Source organism: Sardina pilchardus, chromosome 9 (assembly GCF_963854185.1).
Source record: "Sardina pilchardus chromosome 9, fSarPil1.1, whole genome shotgun sequence".
In the NCBI taxonomy this organism is placed as follows: domain Eukaryota; kingdom Metazoa; phylum Chordata; class Actinopteri; order Clupeiformes; family Clupeidae; genus Sardina; species Sardina pilchardus.
In genome coordinates, this window is record NC_085002.1 from 17,652,173 (window position 1) to 17,668,157 (window position 15,985).

The following is a 15,985-nucleotide window of genomic DNA, read 5'->3' on the forward strand; positions in this document are numbered from 1 at the left end:
ATGGGTCATGAAAACATTGCAAATAAAATTGCAGCAATACTTCACTATTATTTTGGTTATGAGAACAGAGCATCATTGATACATCCATGGACACTGTTTACCTGGGCCTACATGTCAAGTTCATATTATTCTATAGAGAGAATCGACTTTTTTTGGATATTTATTTAGTATCTGCCGATTATCAACTTCCATATTTTCATTTCCATCTTCATATTTCCAGCTGTTTAACGATGACGTCATCTCAGTCATTGCAAACATGAATGTGTGCACTACTACACAGATCTCACGTTCACTCATTTATGAGTCGAAAGGTGTTGTTGTTTACTGTGTGAAGAAATTCCACCCGTTGATGCTAATAGATAAACAATATGCTTGTTTTGTACGGGAATAGCAGCTTGGTTACTTACGTGGGTGTACGCAGCCAAGATGAAAAAAACATACATTTAGCAACTAATAAACAGAATATGAATATTTATAAAAGTTGTTGCCAAATACAGAACTAATGAAGCAGGACAAAACCTGGCACCACCACAGACAGGGTTGAGACTTCACAGCAGTATGTGCTAATGATGCGTTGTGTTTTTCCACACCTACTGAATAATAAAACTTTTACAGTCTTAAGTCAACATTATATAGGTTTGTTTTTATTTAATATTATTATTATTATTTTTAATAACGTGGTCACTCATGCTGGGAATATATCAAAGCCATAAGACAGTTAGTCTGCATTGACTGTCCACCTTCATGGACCTCGATTAGTTTATCTTTTTGTTTCCAAACTATGGACCATTCATGCCTGACTGCACACTCCATTCTGTGACTTCCGGAGTATTCAATCCTGATCAATTTTATGAGTCTGACATTTGAATTCAAACACAAGTGAATACCTAGAACATATTGTAGGCTATATCATTTTCCCAACCTTCTTTCCAGGTTCGCTGCTGTTGATGTTGTCTATGGCACCACTGTATAGAGTATATGATTATAATGATCTTTAAAAAACCTTTTCACTGAGGAAAAACAAAATCCTGCAGAAATAAATCGGCTTAGTGGACAGAATTAGAGGGGAAGGGTTTGGAGCCAGGGTGGGATTAAGGAAAATTGTGTGAAATAAAGAGCGAGTGATCAGGAGTGACTGTGTGCGTGCGTCTGAGTCTGGAGGGCGGGAGAGAGAGAGAGAGAGAGAGAGAGAGAGAGAGCGCGCGAGAGAGAGGGAGAGAGAGAGAGAGAGAGAGAGAGCACAGAGTGAAGAGCATAGATTTTCATCCAATTCTATATCTGTTTTTCTAATCCTCGACTGCCGCTGCTTTGCGAAGCGGTGGTTCTATGGTTGTTGCGAAGATAAATATTTCATTTTTCCGGGTATTGTTTCAAATACCGTTCTCTTCACTGACATCTCGTCCTTGTTGCGCCTGTTGAAGTGTATAGCCTATTAATTTCGAACTTCTATTTTCTCAGCGACACTTGAACTGCACCATGAACAGTTTGAGGGGACCACCCGAGCGGGTACCTTTGGAATGGTGTGGATTACGCAGTCAAGAACCGGAGAACATGTAAACGCATATGGAGTTTGGGATTTATTGTCAAATATGGGAAAGATGACCGTCTTGCCTTTGTGCTTTCTCTTTTGCACGAATCTACTGGATTTAGCCGTTGGTGAGTAATATCGCTTTGCAGTAGACATGCTAAAAATCCTCTGACAGTTTTTAGCAGCCTGCATCCTACGTGGAATGCACTTGCTCATTCCTAAGGACATCGTTTCGCAGTCTCATTTCATTGGTATTCTCTGGTTTACCTCCCTGCTCTTCGTGCCTGTCGGCACCGATCTACAACGAGAGTAGTGGGGTTTGTGTAAATAACTAACGTCAAGTAACCTCATTTTGAGCGGATTGACTGATGCTAACTTTCGTCATGGGATCAAAGTCAGGGTTGGTTTGTTCTCTCGTGTACTAAAAGTGTACTACACAGCCCTTCGTAGACTGTCCTTCTCAAGCTACGTGCCGCCACGATGCGTTTGCAATGCAAGGATGGCACGGTTGGGTAAGATAGGAGAGAGGAGAGGGCAAAGGCTGGATATAGGAGGGAGGGAGTATTCTTGGCTGCACTAATGCAATTTTATCAGCAGAAGACATACGGAGAACTAAATAGACATAATTATCAACATCATCATCATCATCATCATCATCATAATTATTGTTATCCTCATTTGGCGGTATTTTGGGTTTAGATGAACATTTTAGGGTAGGCTAAGTGTTGCCAGGATGCTGAACACTGCATGAACTGAACCGATTAGCAATGATGTTTTCGCGGAACTCACATAAAGTGACAAATGGGTCGTCAGTAGCTAAACAAATCTCCCTCGAATCCATGTGTGCTCACCGCACATTATAAACCGCAAGCCAATGTTAACCATTGGTTAATACCCTGTTTTAAACGTCAAAATGTAAAGTTTCCTGGATGATACAAGTGTTTTCTCGCAGTATAGCTTCCCCCCGCCCCTCTTTATGTTCGCCTGTGGCGTAATGACATAGAAGCGAGCTGTCACACACACCAGAAATGATTGACAGACTCAGGTAGCAACATTTGGAGTGACAACAGGCACGCTGTGGTTACTCATGCTTGTTCTCGCCCAGCTGCTTGACTGCTTCGTCGAAACTGCGCATCTCCTCATGCGGTAATCTCATGATGGCATTTAAGCCGAGCGTGAATCAGTGATGTGATGTGATAACTCCTGTGGTTCCCTTTCCCCTGCTGTTCACGCAGTGACTGAAAGAAAATCACAAAACGGTGCAAAATGAGACACTTGCTCCTTCCTCCAAGCAGTAATGACATCGCAATGCGCATTGTAATTAAACTCAGTCATAGCATTTGGCTGCTGAATTTATTATCAACTAACAGTAGATATCAGTATTCTGTGATTCATGATAATTATTTATTTTCTCTTTATGTGACTCCTTAGTTGTGTTTTGCTGAACACCTGCATGGCAAATATTGTGTTCACAGCAAATCAGATGACTCATATTCATCCTTGTCTTCTTTTAGCCTACAGTACATGCGTTTTTGTACCTTGGATGCATTAAAGGAGCTCTAACTGAACAGGTGCCCATAAGAGTGACATGAAAGAAAAAACTTGGAATAGGTCGAACTTTTGCTTAGGCAGAAAAACAAAACAAAACGATAATTACACTTACTCAAATACAGCTTTTAACAGTTTACTCTAACTGATCAGGAAACCATGTTCCCTGAAGGATTTCTTAGGGTATTGACTTTAACGTTCTTCTGATTCAGCTACATCAATGCTATAGCCTAATTATTCTAAAAATGTACTTGCAGTGATGTTCACCTCATGTGTGAACTCTTAATTCAAGTGCGAGACTGCTCTGTACGCTTCAGAGAGATGTTGCTGCCTCATCCACTCCGCTCACTGGTTTCCCTGCTGCTTTCATCCACTCCACTCGGCTTACTTTGAAAAATCAGGCCTGGACAAATTACATTGTACTCCCATTGCAACATGCAAGTGGTCTTCTCCTCTGCTCACACGTGGAGTGAGAGACTTCTCATGGGCCAATCACAGACGAGGTGTAGCAGGGTATTGACTCAGAGAGGAAGTCGTGATTTTTGGCGTTTATTTTATGGACTTGAAAACAGCTTTCCTGTTGTGTAAACCCACACATACCATAAACGACCACTGGACTTCAGTCCTTTGAGTCATTTATGGATTCATGTTGAAGGCCTACCTGTTGAGCTCCAAGTGGTTTTATCTGAAAACCTATTGCAGTGTCTAGAGTGTAGACCTGTGCAAGGCATGCAATCTGGTTTGTTTTAGGCCATTTGACCTGGTGATCAATTCCTCCTCATCGATTTTATATGACTCCTCACCTTAAATGCCTCCTCACCTACTCCTTCTTCATGTTCCATCCTTCATCAATAGTCTGTCAAAGTCAATCTTTTATTTTTCAAGTTTTATCGACTTCTCAGGACAACTCATTTACATTCCTGAATTGTTGCCAAATGTTGGAGTATGCTGACTTTAAAACAAAGTTTTTAGATGATTTTGTGAAATGGAGTTATGTAAAGTCCTCTAACAAGAAACAGGATACAGAGCATACTGGTTAATTTGATATGCTGATACCGCCACATTGAATGGTCTCTACTCTGATATATGTGTGAATTGTACTTTTTTTGCTTGCCTCATTTAATGACAAACCATATCATGCACAGTCCAAGATAGCGCTTTGTTTCAGGAGTATATAAAATATAAAACACACAATCGTCTGAACTGCGATTGACCCAAATACAAATAGTTTAAGCAGCACTTCTGCATTTTTCATGTTGATTAAATAATTATGAGGTAACCCAAGGATAACAGCGGAAATCAGTGAAATATGCATTCTCTGATGATGCTCTTATTAGGAGTTAGTGAATCTCTTCTGTTGAAATACGTAGGCATTTTATACAGGTCATCTGCCCATTTCACAGAAGTAGAACCATCTCTTGCCATTTTCTTGCTTAAAGAATTTTTGCTTATATACATGTAGATATTATTGATATACTTATTTATCCTATTTATCTGGTAGTATGTAGGTTTGATAGACAAACACTCTACTGTCATTGTGTTTCAATGTAAAACCACTCTGTTTCAGTGGTAAGATAGACAGTGGGCAGGCTTTTCCACTTAATTTTTTACCCATTACACCTGTCACTAGACCCTTGGCCATCCAGAGGAAAATTGGCTCCCATAGTGATTCGGGCTCCCTGGAGGGTTCTTCTATTTCCTTCTCCAAGGAGAGCTTTTTCTCCTTATCCGTCATGGTCAGGCAAAGTATCTATACCGAAGCTAAAATGACTCGAGTCTTGGCAACCAAACAGGTCTTTTTCAGCAAGTACGCAGCAATTTGCTCTCCTTTGGCCAGTCTCATATTTCACTGACACTTGTCCACTATAACCACAGAACATCCTGTTTTGTGTCTGTCGTGTGTCATACGATCAGATCATGTTTTTTTTTTATTATTATTTCTTCTTCACTTGAACAGACTGAAGAACTGAGAAGTACAGAATTCCCAAGACATCACTCTTGTTGAGCTTGCATCTTAAAAGACAGCTTGTGGAACGGCAGTGATTTTCGGATCTAACGGTCCAATAAATCTTAATTTCAAAAAGAGCTGCTTGAATTTTTGAGAGGGTAATCTTCAATTAAGGGGATGAAATATGATTCAAATGCTTTTAAGTAGCACTGTTCAGCTCCCCTCTCTGTGTAGCATTGATATAGTCACGCTCCCATGCTGCATCTGTTTGCTTTGCTTTCATTATAAAGGGTAACGGACCGTGCATTGCATTCATATAGGCCCAGGAGTTTTAAAGGAATCGTAAAATTTTTCCTGCGTCCCTTGCGGCGGTGCCCTGAAATTGTCTCCTTGCCACGGCTAACTCCTATTCCTGTTTAAAAGCCCCTTTAAATCCTCCGCACTCTGGGCCTCAGCTGCGACCTAACCCGTGGGACGTGACATTGGAAGGCGAACACAGCTTTGGCTCGTTCTCACCGACAGTGTGTCTCTCTTCAGATGACAAATGTGTCTGATGTTTTCCTGTGTAAGGCTAGCATTAGTTCTCTGTTGCCACACCGTGTCATTTTCTCCTCTTTGTTTTTTTATTATCCGTGGATGTGTTTTGTTTTCATAACATTTCATGTGTCCTGGACAAGGTCAGCTATTTTTGTTTATGCGCTGCTAAAGTTTGCAATTTACTGTAGGTGCCGGTACAAGCTCCTAACTTCAGTCTCTGTTATGTGTCCATTTAGGTGGCAAAGATTTTGCCTCCCAGAGTTACCACCCAGACCAGTATACTATGCTAGACCTGGGACTGGGAGATGTCCTGTTTATGACGTTAAATATAATTTTCCATCTCTGTAGATAGTAAAAGCCCCATAACTACCCTAACAGTCCAACTTATAAAAAGTATAGTCAGGGAGTGTTGTTCGGCGGGAGTGCAACTGAAAGACAATAAAAGGAGCAATAAGAAGCAGTGTGTTATGGGTTAGTTGTTAAAGCTTTTATGTATCATCCTATATAGTCGCTTCACCAGTGGCTTGGGGACACTATGTGGTGTGTGTTTGTGGCTGCGGTGTTGAAGGGAGGTGCCTGAGACATTATCATTATGTGAGCTGTGTGTTCGCCAGTGGAATCACTTTGTCTACGGGATGTTCAAGGGGAACTGTTGCATTAGTATGTTATCCGCGACCACAGCCTCAGACAATGAAGTCACAGCAAATCACGGTCAAGGACAGAATTGCAGTGAAGGTGCACAATATAGAGGTGTTGCCTTCCTGTAACAGCAATATTGCCTTGATGCTGCTGTGGATTACCAAATCAATCAACTCATGCACGGTTTGTTGCATCACTGTCAAACACTGACACATCAGCCCAACTGTTTGCTGGAGATATCCAAGAAACAGGAATTCCTGTCAAAGGATTAAACTGTTTTGACATTTGAAAGAGCCTATGTGTTAGTCTAATAATAAGACATCATTCTCTGAGAGGCGGACCATTTGGTATGGGGCAAATTCAAGACTCATCGCACTTGAATAATCCAAAGCATTTGTTCGAGCCAATTAAACAGGGGCAAGATAATGATTGCTACATTAAAAAAACGTTTTCTCAATTCTGCGGAACTCCCACTGAAGTCCCCCAAACACCATTTGTCCTCTCATTGTCTACAACTAGGCTCCGAACCACCAAACAGTGTAGTTTGTTTTGGATGAAATTATTACCTAGCTTGAGCGGCCACTCAGATTTTCAAGCAGAAAATGGCAAAGCCAAGCACAAAAAAAAAAAAGTCGAAAGCAATAGCCAGGAGGAGCGAGCGCCCCAATCATTTTTCGAGGATTCTTACTCGCAGTTCTCTAACAACCATCCATCAGAAATCCTCTCAGATTTTTTCATCTTCTTACAATCTTTTGTTTGGTCTCCACACGGGGAGGTTTCTGACGGTTGCCGTCCGCCCCCTTTCACCCGAAAGACCAAGTCTGTAATAGCAAAGGAACCTATTCAGTTAATCACCACTGTGGCGGCCGCTGCAACACTGAAGCACTTGGTCACAACAGTGCAATCATTACAGAGGTTGTAATTCGCATGGATTTCTGATTCTTTTGTTCAATTATTTTGAAGGGGCCTCTTGAGGCAAGGGGCAGAGAGGAGAATGGGGACAGTAAGTGGATGCAAACAATATGCTATAAATATCATCTGGCCATTTGGAACATGCTGCAGTTGACAGATGGGGTAATGTGGAAGCCATTTATCTGACAGCAGTTTCCCAATTTTCTATTACAAGTCTCCTACATTTCTCATGAGCCACCCATTTTCCTATCAGGTTATACACTTACTGAATATCAACAAATACAAATAAGTCATATGTGGAATAGGGGACAGAGTCACGTAAAAACTGAACCACTGACTGGATATCAGTCAGCACTGTCCGCTGGTGGACATCTGTAGTCTTGCCACCTGTAGCCAGAGTCCACTGACCCAGAAGTTGTAACACTTGCTTATTGTTGTTGTTGTTGTTGTTGTTGTTGTTGTTGTTGTGTGTTGGGGGAGGTGAACATGGCACTGGTGACTTTTGTGGTTTTGTAGAGCCACTGGAAACTGCCTGAGGCCACAGACCTACATCTTCAACGCCGTTGATAGACAACTGTGGCGTGTGCTGACCTGCATACCGCCCATGTCAATCCCCGAGTTCAGAGGGTGCTGTTTTTGGCCTGCCATAATAACCTGTTCATAATCCTGCATAAATCCATTCCTCTCATTGTTGTCTTCGATCTCCTTAAGATTTCCCTTGCCCTGAGAACAAGGTGTGCACTCAGTTTTAAGCAGCTATTGATTGTGTGGTTTGTTGAAGGAATGGTTCAAGGTATTGACCTTCTCTCCCTCTCTGCAGTGTGTCCAATGCGTTACATCCAAACACATGCCAATACATGCAATCAATCTGTTGCAGAACCTAATGAAATTCTCACCTTAGTAGTCGGACCAACAATTTGTGTCATATTTGCGATTGTATGGACGTAAACTCAACTGCAACTCCTAGAATCGCTTATAACATATCAATTCATGCACCATAATGCACTGGAAGTAGGACACTTCACATGTTCCTTAAAAACATGAGGGTAACAAACAAAAGAGAAGAGCTTTTTCATGAATGCGGACGGACACATGGTTCAGTTGTAACTGCGCAGATCAAAGCTCTCTTATTTTGCTTTCATTACCTTGGTCTTGGCACCCTATAGTCCCATCAATCTATAGTGGATCTTTAGAGTGCTGTTCAAAGAAGTGACTGATGTCATTTTCTGAGGAAAGAAAGATGATTTTCTCCCTGATGGTTTCTGAAAGAAAGTTTAATTAGTTTGAATTACTGGCTGGCTCCACTTAGCTTGTGAGCTTAGAGTCCTGTGTGCTGCTCATTGGTCAGCTCAGTAGAATACAATCTGTTCCATCTTGACAGACCTGACCCCTCATTGAGAGATCTCAGATCATTAGTGACCACCCTGACAACAGCGAGATGACAGTGTGTCAGTGTGTGAGCCCATGGGGTCTACCAGCAGGTGTCTCACATCCAGGTCAAGGGTGAAAGGAATCCAGCCATTGTGCTGCGAGCCAAGGTCAAGGAACTAATCAGAAATCTCTCTGATTCCCTCTTCCTCTATCTCTGTGTCCCTCTTTCCCTTGTACCATGTGCTGTAGACATCTGCTCTCTCCATCTCTCTCTCTCTCTCTCTCTCTCTCTCTCTCTCTCTCTCTCTTTTTTTTTATGTCTGTGTATGTGTATACTCACTCAGCATGAGTGCACATGGCCATGTCATTTGTACATACAGTACTGTATACTGGTAAAAGTATTCTTTGCGAAGGTCAAATAGTAACACTATATTGATTGGTGGCAAATAAACAAAACAGTAGTACAATTACACAGTTACTGTAAGTCATTTTGATTCTGAATGTCTTGTGTTCAAATACAGCTTCTGTTCTTCTCTATTTGTGACCCAATGAATTATTGGCATTATTGACAAAGTATAGTTTCAATCAGAGTACTCATGTCATTCCTGCTACTGATCCTCATCAGCGTCGTGTCCTTTAGTAGACAGATTGCGTAGTCTGGAAGCATTAACCTCACCACTGCTTAGAGCTTACTGATATGGACTCTACTGTTTGGTCCATGCCTTCGTTTGACCCCCCCCCCCCCCCCCCCCACACACACACACACACACACACACACACACACACACACACACACACACTTTAGATTACTAGAGCATTGTAATCAGTGAAGCTGGATTTGGGAGTTTTGATGGCTCATTTTAGTCAATTGCAAGCTGGTCGCCGGGGCCTCCGATCACAAGTGCTGCAGCAGATTTATCAGAGTTAAAGCGCTACGTGCAGGAGATGATCTGAGCCTTGCCTCTGCTCTGTCCCCGGCTGCCTGTGACAGCTGGGCTTGAGTCACAGGAAGTCAGGACAGATATTGGTGGGGGGAGGGGGGGGGGGGGGGGGGGGGGTCAAGCTTCTGCCTTCCACCAATCACCATCCCCCTGGCCCCGTGCCACTCTTAGCACTTACATAAAGCGATTAGATAAAAAAGAAAATATGGGAAATGTAGGCTTGAAGTGATTTCATCGACCTCTTTTTTTTTTGGTAGTTCTGTTGCGTGTTGAGAGAGTATTTTAAATCAACCTTTAGTGTGTGCTCTTTTTTCCATTACACAGTATTATGGAGAGTCAATGCTTAAGAGAGTTTAGTGGTTCCAAAATGAAACGGACGAAGGAAAAAAAGAAGAAAAAAAAAGTGGCCGCTGTTGGGGATTTGCTCTTTACAAGCGTGTATTAAACTTTCATATCGGCAGAAGATTTATCCCTCACAAAACTAATGCTGTGCTGGGAATTTTCAACCTGCCGATTGCAGTAGAATGACAGCACAATCATTCTGTCCAATAAGTTTTAGTGTGCATATATTTTTTTGCCTGTCCCTCCGAGCATCCTGCAGCTGTGTCATTATTGTCCAGCGAAAGCGGCTCCTCGTTAATGTTACATTCGTCAAGAATATGTTCAGCGCTGTTGCGTAGTTACTGTTTGCCAAGTTATCTGCGGTACCTGTGATGACATTCAGCCCTGCTATACAATCATTTCTGTTCCCTGATGATAACAATAGATGTTGTGGCTGCTAAGAATGAACCCATTCACGATCGTATTTCCAGCTTTGTTCAGACACACACCTACCAACAGTGTACATTATGAGCCTCTGAACACACAAGGTAGAATTAGATAAGTCCATTCCAGGTGTATATCAGTGTCATGCAGAAGGAGATGACAAAGGGGGGTAATGAAGATAGTGCATCCACCCATATGGAGTCACATAGGCTCCTGGAGATACCGTATGAGATATGACCAGGTGACATATATTTAATGGGTGTGTGGCTAAAGAGGGGAGTCTGCAGTTCTTGTTAGGTACATTCGCTGTATGCAGTGCACCTACTGTATTTCACTGTGTGTGTGTGTGTGTGTGTGTGTGTGTGTGTGTGTGTGTGTGTGTGTGTGTGTGTGTGTGTGTGTGTGTGTGTGTGTGTGTGTGTGTGTGTGCGTGCGTGTGCGTGTGCGTGTGCGTGTGCGTGTGCATGTGCGTGTGCGTGTGTGTCTTTTTCAGATGAGTCAGCCTTTGGATAGAATTATTGTGTCGTTTTTTAACTGTCAGAGCGGATGTGTGAGGCAGTGTGTGGTGAGTCTGTGGTACCCGACTCGGCGTGGTGTGTGAGGAGCAGAGTGAGAAGGAAACTGAGATGTGAGAGCAGTTTGCACTAGTTAGCCCCGGGGCTCATGGTTTTATCAGTTACTGCGGCTGCAGCATCACTGCACGACTCCCATCCCAGATCAGGCCATAGACAGCGACGCCAGCCGAGGCAGAATGCTACACTTGTTACTGAGAAGCCCTTTGCTGTTAAAGGGTTAATGATGTACATTTCTGATGTTTCTTCCCATTTCAGATATGTAGATGCAACGCTATGTTCTACACACACACACACACACACACACACACACACACACACACACACACACACACACACACACACACACACACACACACACACACACACACACACACACACACACACAAATATATATAGGCATATTAAAGTTACAATCTTCCATATGCATATAAAGATCATGTTCCACATGCATATTCATTCTCTCTCTCCTTCTCCATCTGTCTCTTTCTCTCTCATATTTTAAGAACATGTACATGCTGCAAAGCATCATACACTCACTCCCCAACATGTAAATAACTTATACTCAAACTCAAACAGTCTTCTCAATATACGTCTTCATCTCTTTTCTCGCTGAAGTTCTGACTCTTGCCGATATGGGCCTGTCAACAAAATGAGGCGTCCGAGTGACTGGGTTGTCTCCAGAGGCCGTGTGTGTCACATCTGTTTTCTGCTCCGGAGTAAATAGCTGTCCCTGCTCTGTGCATTTTATATTTTGGGACCAACTTAAATGTTTTCAGACCCCAAATAGGAAGTCCATTAACATATTTTATTAACAGATGCCCTCTGAAATTAGTGCACATTGGGGTTGAGTCGTTTCCCTTCTGACTGGGCCCTTGGGGGAGTGCAGGGGGATTCGAGGTCAGGGAGAGCAGGAGGGGGAAATTGATCCCTTAACACAAATAATGCAAGGAAATGACTCAGGTCCCTTGTCTCTCTCTTGCAGCCCATGCATTTACCCCCCTTCAAGGTCAGCAGAGGCTGAGGTGCCTCAAAGAGCTGGGTGATGGGCAAGACGTTATGCATCTGCACTTGCCATATGAATGCGTGCATGGTAGCTTTTATGTTTACAAGGCTGTACAAGGCGGCTAGGCGATGGAAAGCGGTAGGCGTGGTGTTTCTGGTCCTGCGTGACGTTAGTGTTGTTGTTGCGTCACTTGAAGTAGTGACGCAGATGGTGCTTTTTTTGTCGTCCTGCTTGTTCATTAGCTACTGTGTTATCTGTGAACCGCATACACACCAGATCTGTCGTCTTGGCTTCTTTATCAAGGCAGGTTAAGGCCACGATTGTATACTTCAGGACTAGTGCGTCTTCTGGTAATGAGTTTTACATCACCCTGTTGAACTTGCCTCTATACATAGAGAGAGAAAAAGCGTAATTTACTGCAATTACATGCGAGGGAGGCAGCTTGTGCTGAAGTGATCACAACCACAAAGACTCATGAATATTGTAAAATATTTCCACTAAATGCATGATAAGGTGTGGCATGAATTTTGCACATGGACAAATATCTGGCTTACTATAAATCTCTTGTTTTGTTTATGGCCACTTTCTGTTGTAGGTTTTGTTCTTACAGAACATGTCCTACTTTGCAATTCTATATCTTGCTGTCACCTTTTTTTGCTGTAAGAATGCGCATCTCTCGGTTGTGGGACGAATAAAAGATGATCTTGTCTTATCTTATCGCCGTCTGAAGGCTGATCTAATATTCACCGCAATACTAACGTTTCATCTCTGCTTTAGTGTGAGAAGGAAGAATGCGGTGGCTATGTAATTGTATGTACCTATAACATAAATCTGCACTTAAAGCACAAGACATCCCCTGAGAACCCCAATGCCTGGAGACATGGAAGCCTTATTGAAAGAGCAACTGCAGAGCGTTTATGGGAGTGTTCTTGGCAATGCTTCAAAAGACACGTTATTTCACCAGAACTGGTCATTTTACAAGAACTGGTCATATCCTACTGGTTGTTTGTGTGTTGAGTGCAGTGCATCAATTCAGAACAGCCAGTCCTCCTCCTTACACACGGTTATTCAGTTGAGGGAAATTGCTTCACTTCATGTGGTATTCTGATGTTTTTCGATAGAACTGAACGCACAATGTTGGACTGTTGAAAGCTGAACAGGTTATGTAGGCCTGCAAGCATATCAATCCTACTCTGCTGTGCCGAGAAGCTGTTCAACAGCTGACCATATACAATGTCTTCATGTCTTTGAGTGCGCCCGTAGTGGAGTGGAGCTGAAAGGGAAAAAAATAAGAGACGGTGAGGCAAAGTGTTCTCAGAGCAATGGCAGGTTTCTGTGAAGCGCTGCAAAGACGTGTCCAAGAACATCTGACTGGTCGATGGCATGCCTATGTTAAATCAGCATTGGAGCCATTGTAAAAAGGTTTACTCCCATTGGCTGCTTAGTGTGCGTTATCAGCACTTGATGTTCGGTACTGGTGCACAACGGTACTTTTTTCCGGTACTTTACTCTCTCTGAAACTGTGACAGTAGTGGGTGACTGTTGATTAAAACGTATTGGTGGAGCTACCAAGTTTAGTCCAACAAAATGTTGGTTATGCACTAGGCGTACTTGCTGAAAGTATACAAATGTGCTGATTAACCTCCCAGGACTTCCAAACTGAAGCACCTCTGCTGAAACAACCTGCCATTATCGTGTGCTTCTTTCGAACCCCTCAAACAACTTAAGCTCAGACAGAGAGATGAATAAGGCAACTACATGTAGGCTACTATTATGCTATTATTATGTATTATCACTTGAAAGAAGCTAACTATCCACGATATTTTGCAGCCAAAAATGGGGATCGCCATGACACCGAAAACGGTTATCTATTTCCGGCGAAGCTGCGTTGTATCTATTTTAAAGTGACGGTTGACAGTGCTTAACATATCATAACGCATATAAAAGTAAACGTTTCTATTTTATATCGGTTATATATGATGTAGTATATCCATGCTGAGGGCAGAATTGTCAACATTTCGAAAGAAATCTAAGTTGAAGCATATTCTAGTTAGCTACCAAGAACGCACATGTAAACAGAATGAACGGAAGTTGAAAACAGTATCGTAACCATCGTAACGATACATATATCCGGGTTAAGGAATAAGGTGGATAATCAGCACATGCTTCTCTCTGCACTTGAACACTCTCCAAAAAGAATCTGAACAGTGCCGAAAGACATAGTGGACAAAAATATACTATCTGCTGTGGTTTTGCACTGGTCTCTTTATTACACATGAATGGGTATTCGGTAAATGCTGACTTAATTACAAGTACAGAGTGCGGTACCAATCCCTAGTGCCCTTTTGACAATTACGTCACATGGAGGCGGTTGCCTTTGAGCCGTGACCATTCAGCTGACACACTTTACCCGGGATTACAGAATGTCCCAATCAATCTCAGTCGAACAGGCTTCATAAACAACCGCTCCCATCGCCCACACCCACACCCACTCCCACACCCACACCCACACCCACACCCACACCCACACCCACACCCACCCTCGCCCTCATCCACATTCCACAGCAGAGTCTTCCCACGGTGTTTTTCCCTTGCTGTGTCCTACTGTAATGTGGATTATGTGATGTGCTTATCATGTTTAAACATGGTTGTTGCACGATAGCAATCACCCATCACACCCACGCACGCGTCATGCATATGCAGCCCACTATAGTTGGGAACTCACAAGCTGTGCATAACACTGGGCTACACACACACACACACACACACACACACACACACACACACACACACACACACACACACACACACATACACACACACACACACATATATATACAGTATACATATATACATATATGAGATTGAGGAACAGAGCCGTAGTCTTATTGCCTTGCTTTTCCAATAGCTCTTCTTTCCTTTTTGCGAGAAAGCATCTTGAAATGCGGGTTACTGCACAGAGAAGTGGATTTGTTTGGTGTCACCGTGACCTCCATCTGAGCAACAGCGGGCCTGGGTGCGCTCCGTCTGCGTTAGAGATGCACATAATAAAATATCAGCACAGCTTTCATTACCATTTATAAAGTATGTCAAATATGAGATGGTACGTCTGGAGATGCATCTGCTCTGTTCTGCTGCCTGGAGAGAGAGAGAGAGAGAGGGGAAAGAGAGGGAGAGAGAGAGAGAGAGAGAGAGAGAGAGAGAGTGAGAAAGAGAGAGAGACAGAGAGAGAGAGGAGAAAAGAGAAAAGCAAACTGTAAAGGTGAATTGCACGCAGGCGGACAAGGGCAAGCTTACGGGCGGCGGAGAAATATTCATGTGAGCAACAGCCGTGTGGAACCTGTTATTGCCTGGTCTTTGGTGGCGAACAACACCTTACCTAGAGTAATAAAGAATTCCATTTGAATCACTGACAGTTAACCGGGCTGCCTGCCCGTCATAAGCTGCGATCCCCCTCTGCATTGATTCCCCTCCGATGTGCATGCAGCAGCTCTTGTTAACACTGTCAGTGGAGGCGTTCGTCTCCATCACTCAGCGTCGACGCTGATGGAACTGTTTTTTTTTTCCATTTCGTTTCATTTTCTCATCCCCCCCTCCACTCTTTTTTTTCACGTCTTTTACATCCCTCCAAGCCTTCCCCATGCTTTTTAGCCTCTTAAGACCTTTCACTATGTGTGTGAGTCTTTTATTTTCTTTTTTTTCCCTGCTAAGTGTTGACCCAGTTTCCGCCTACACATCCATAGGAGATAGCGTCACATTAACTTGTTAAGGAGCGGGGGAGCCTTTTAACTGAGCGACGGGCGCGGCGGCTGAATAAAACAGACGTCTTCGCCGCTGTGCTCCTCTCGAGTTTGCGTCGCGTGTCGTTTTTGACCCTGCGAGCGCGTTTGAAGAGGGGGCTCGGCGTGTGTTGTTAGTTCAACTCTCGCTGACGCTTCGCATCAGCGTGACGCGCCGCCGCCCCTCCTCTTGGTGTCGTAAGCCCAGGAAGGCTGTGGTGACTGTCTAATGGTATTGGGCGTGGTGTTGGTGGTGATGGTTTGTGTGTGTGTGTGTCTGTGTGTGTGTGTGTGTGTGTGTGGTGGAGGGGAGTCCAGTCTTCCCAATCCTTCATACCCTGAAGAGGAGGCTTGCTTTCGCAAGGGGAGCAGCTTTCAGATTAAGAGAGAGGGAATAAAAAAATGGAGAGAGTGAGAGAAGGGGAGAGAGAGAGAGAGA

General features: G+C 43.3%; 1 protein-coding gene across 1 annotated transcript in view; it reads left to right on the forward strand.

Moving 5' to 3' along the window:
* Nucleotides 1-1,517: 1,517 nt before the first annotated feature.
* The window catches only part of igsf21a (immunoglobin superfamily, member 21a), a 198,198-nt gene continuing 183,730 nt past the window's right edge, over nucleotides 1,518-15,985 (forward strand). The window contains exon 1 of the mRNA XM_062544972.1: nucleotides 1,518-1,656. Coding sequence (XP_062400956.1) covers nucleotides 1,518-1,656 — 139 coding nt within the window. The remainder of the gene's footprint in view (nucleotides 1,657-15,985) is intronic.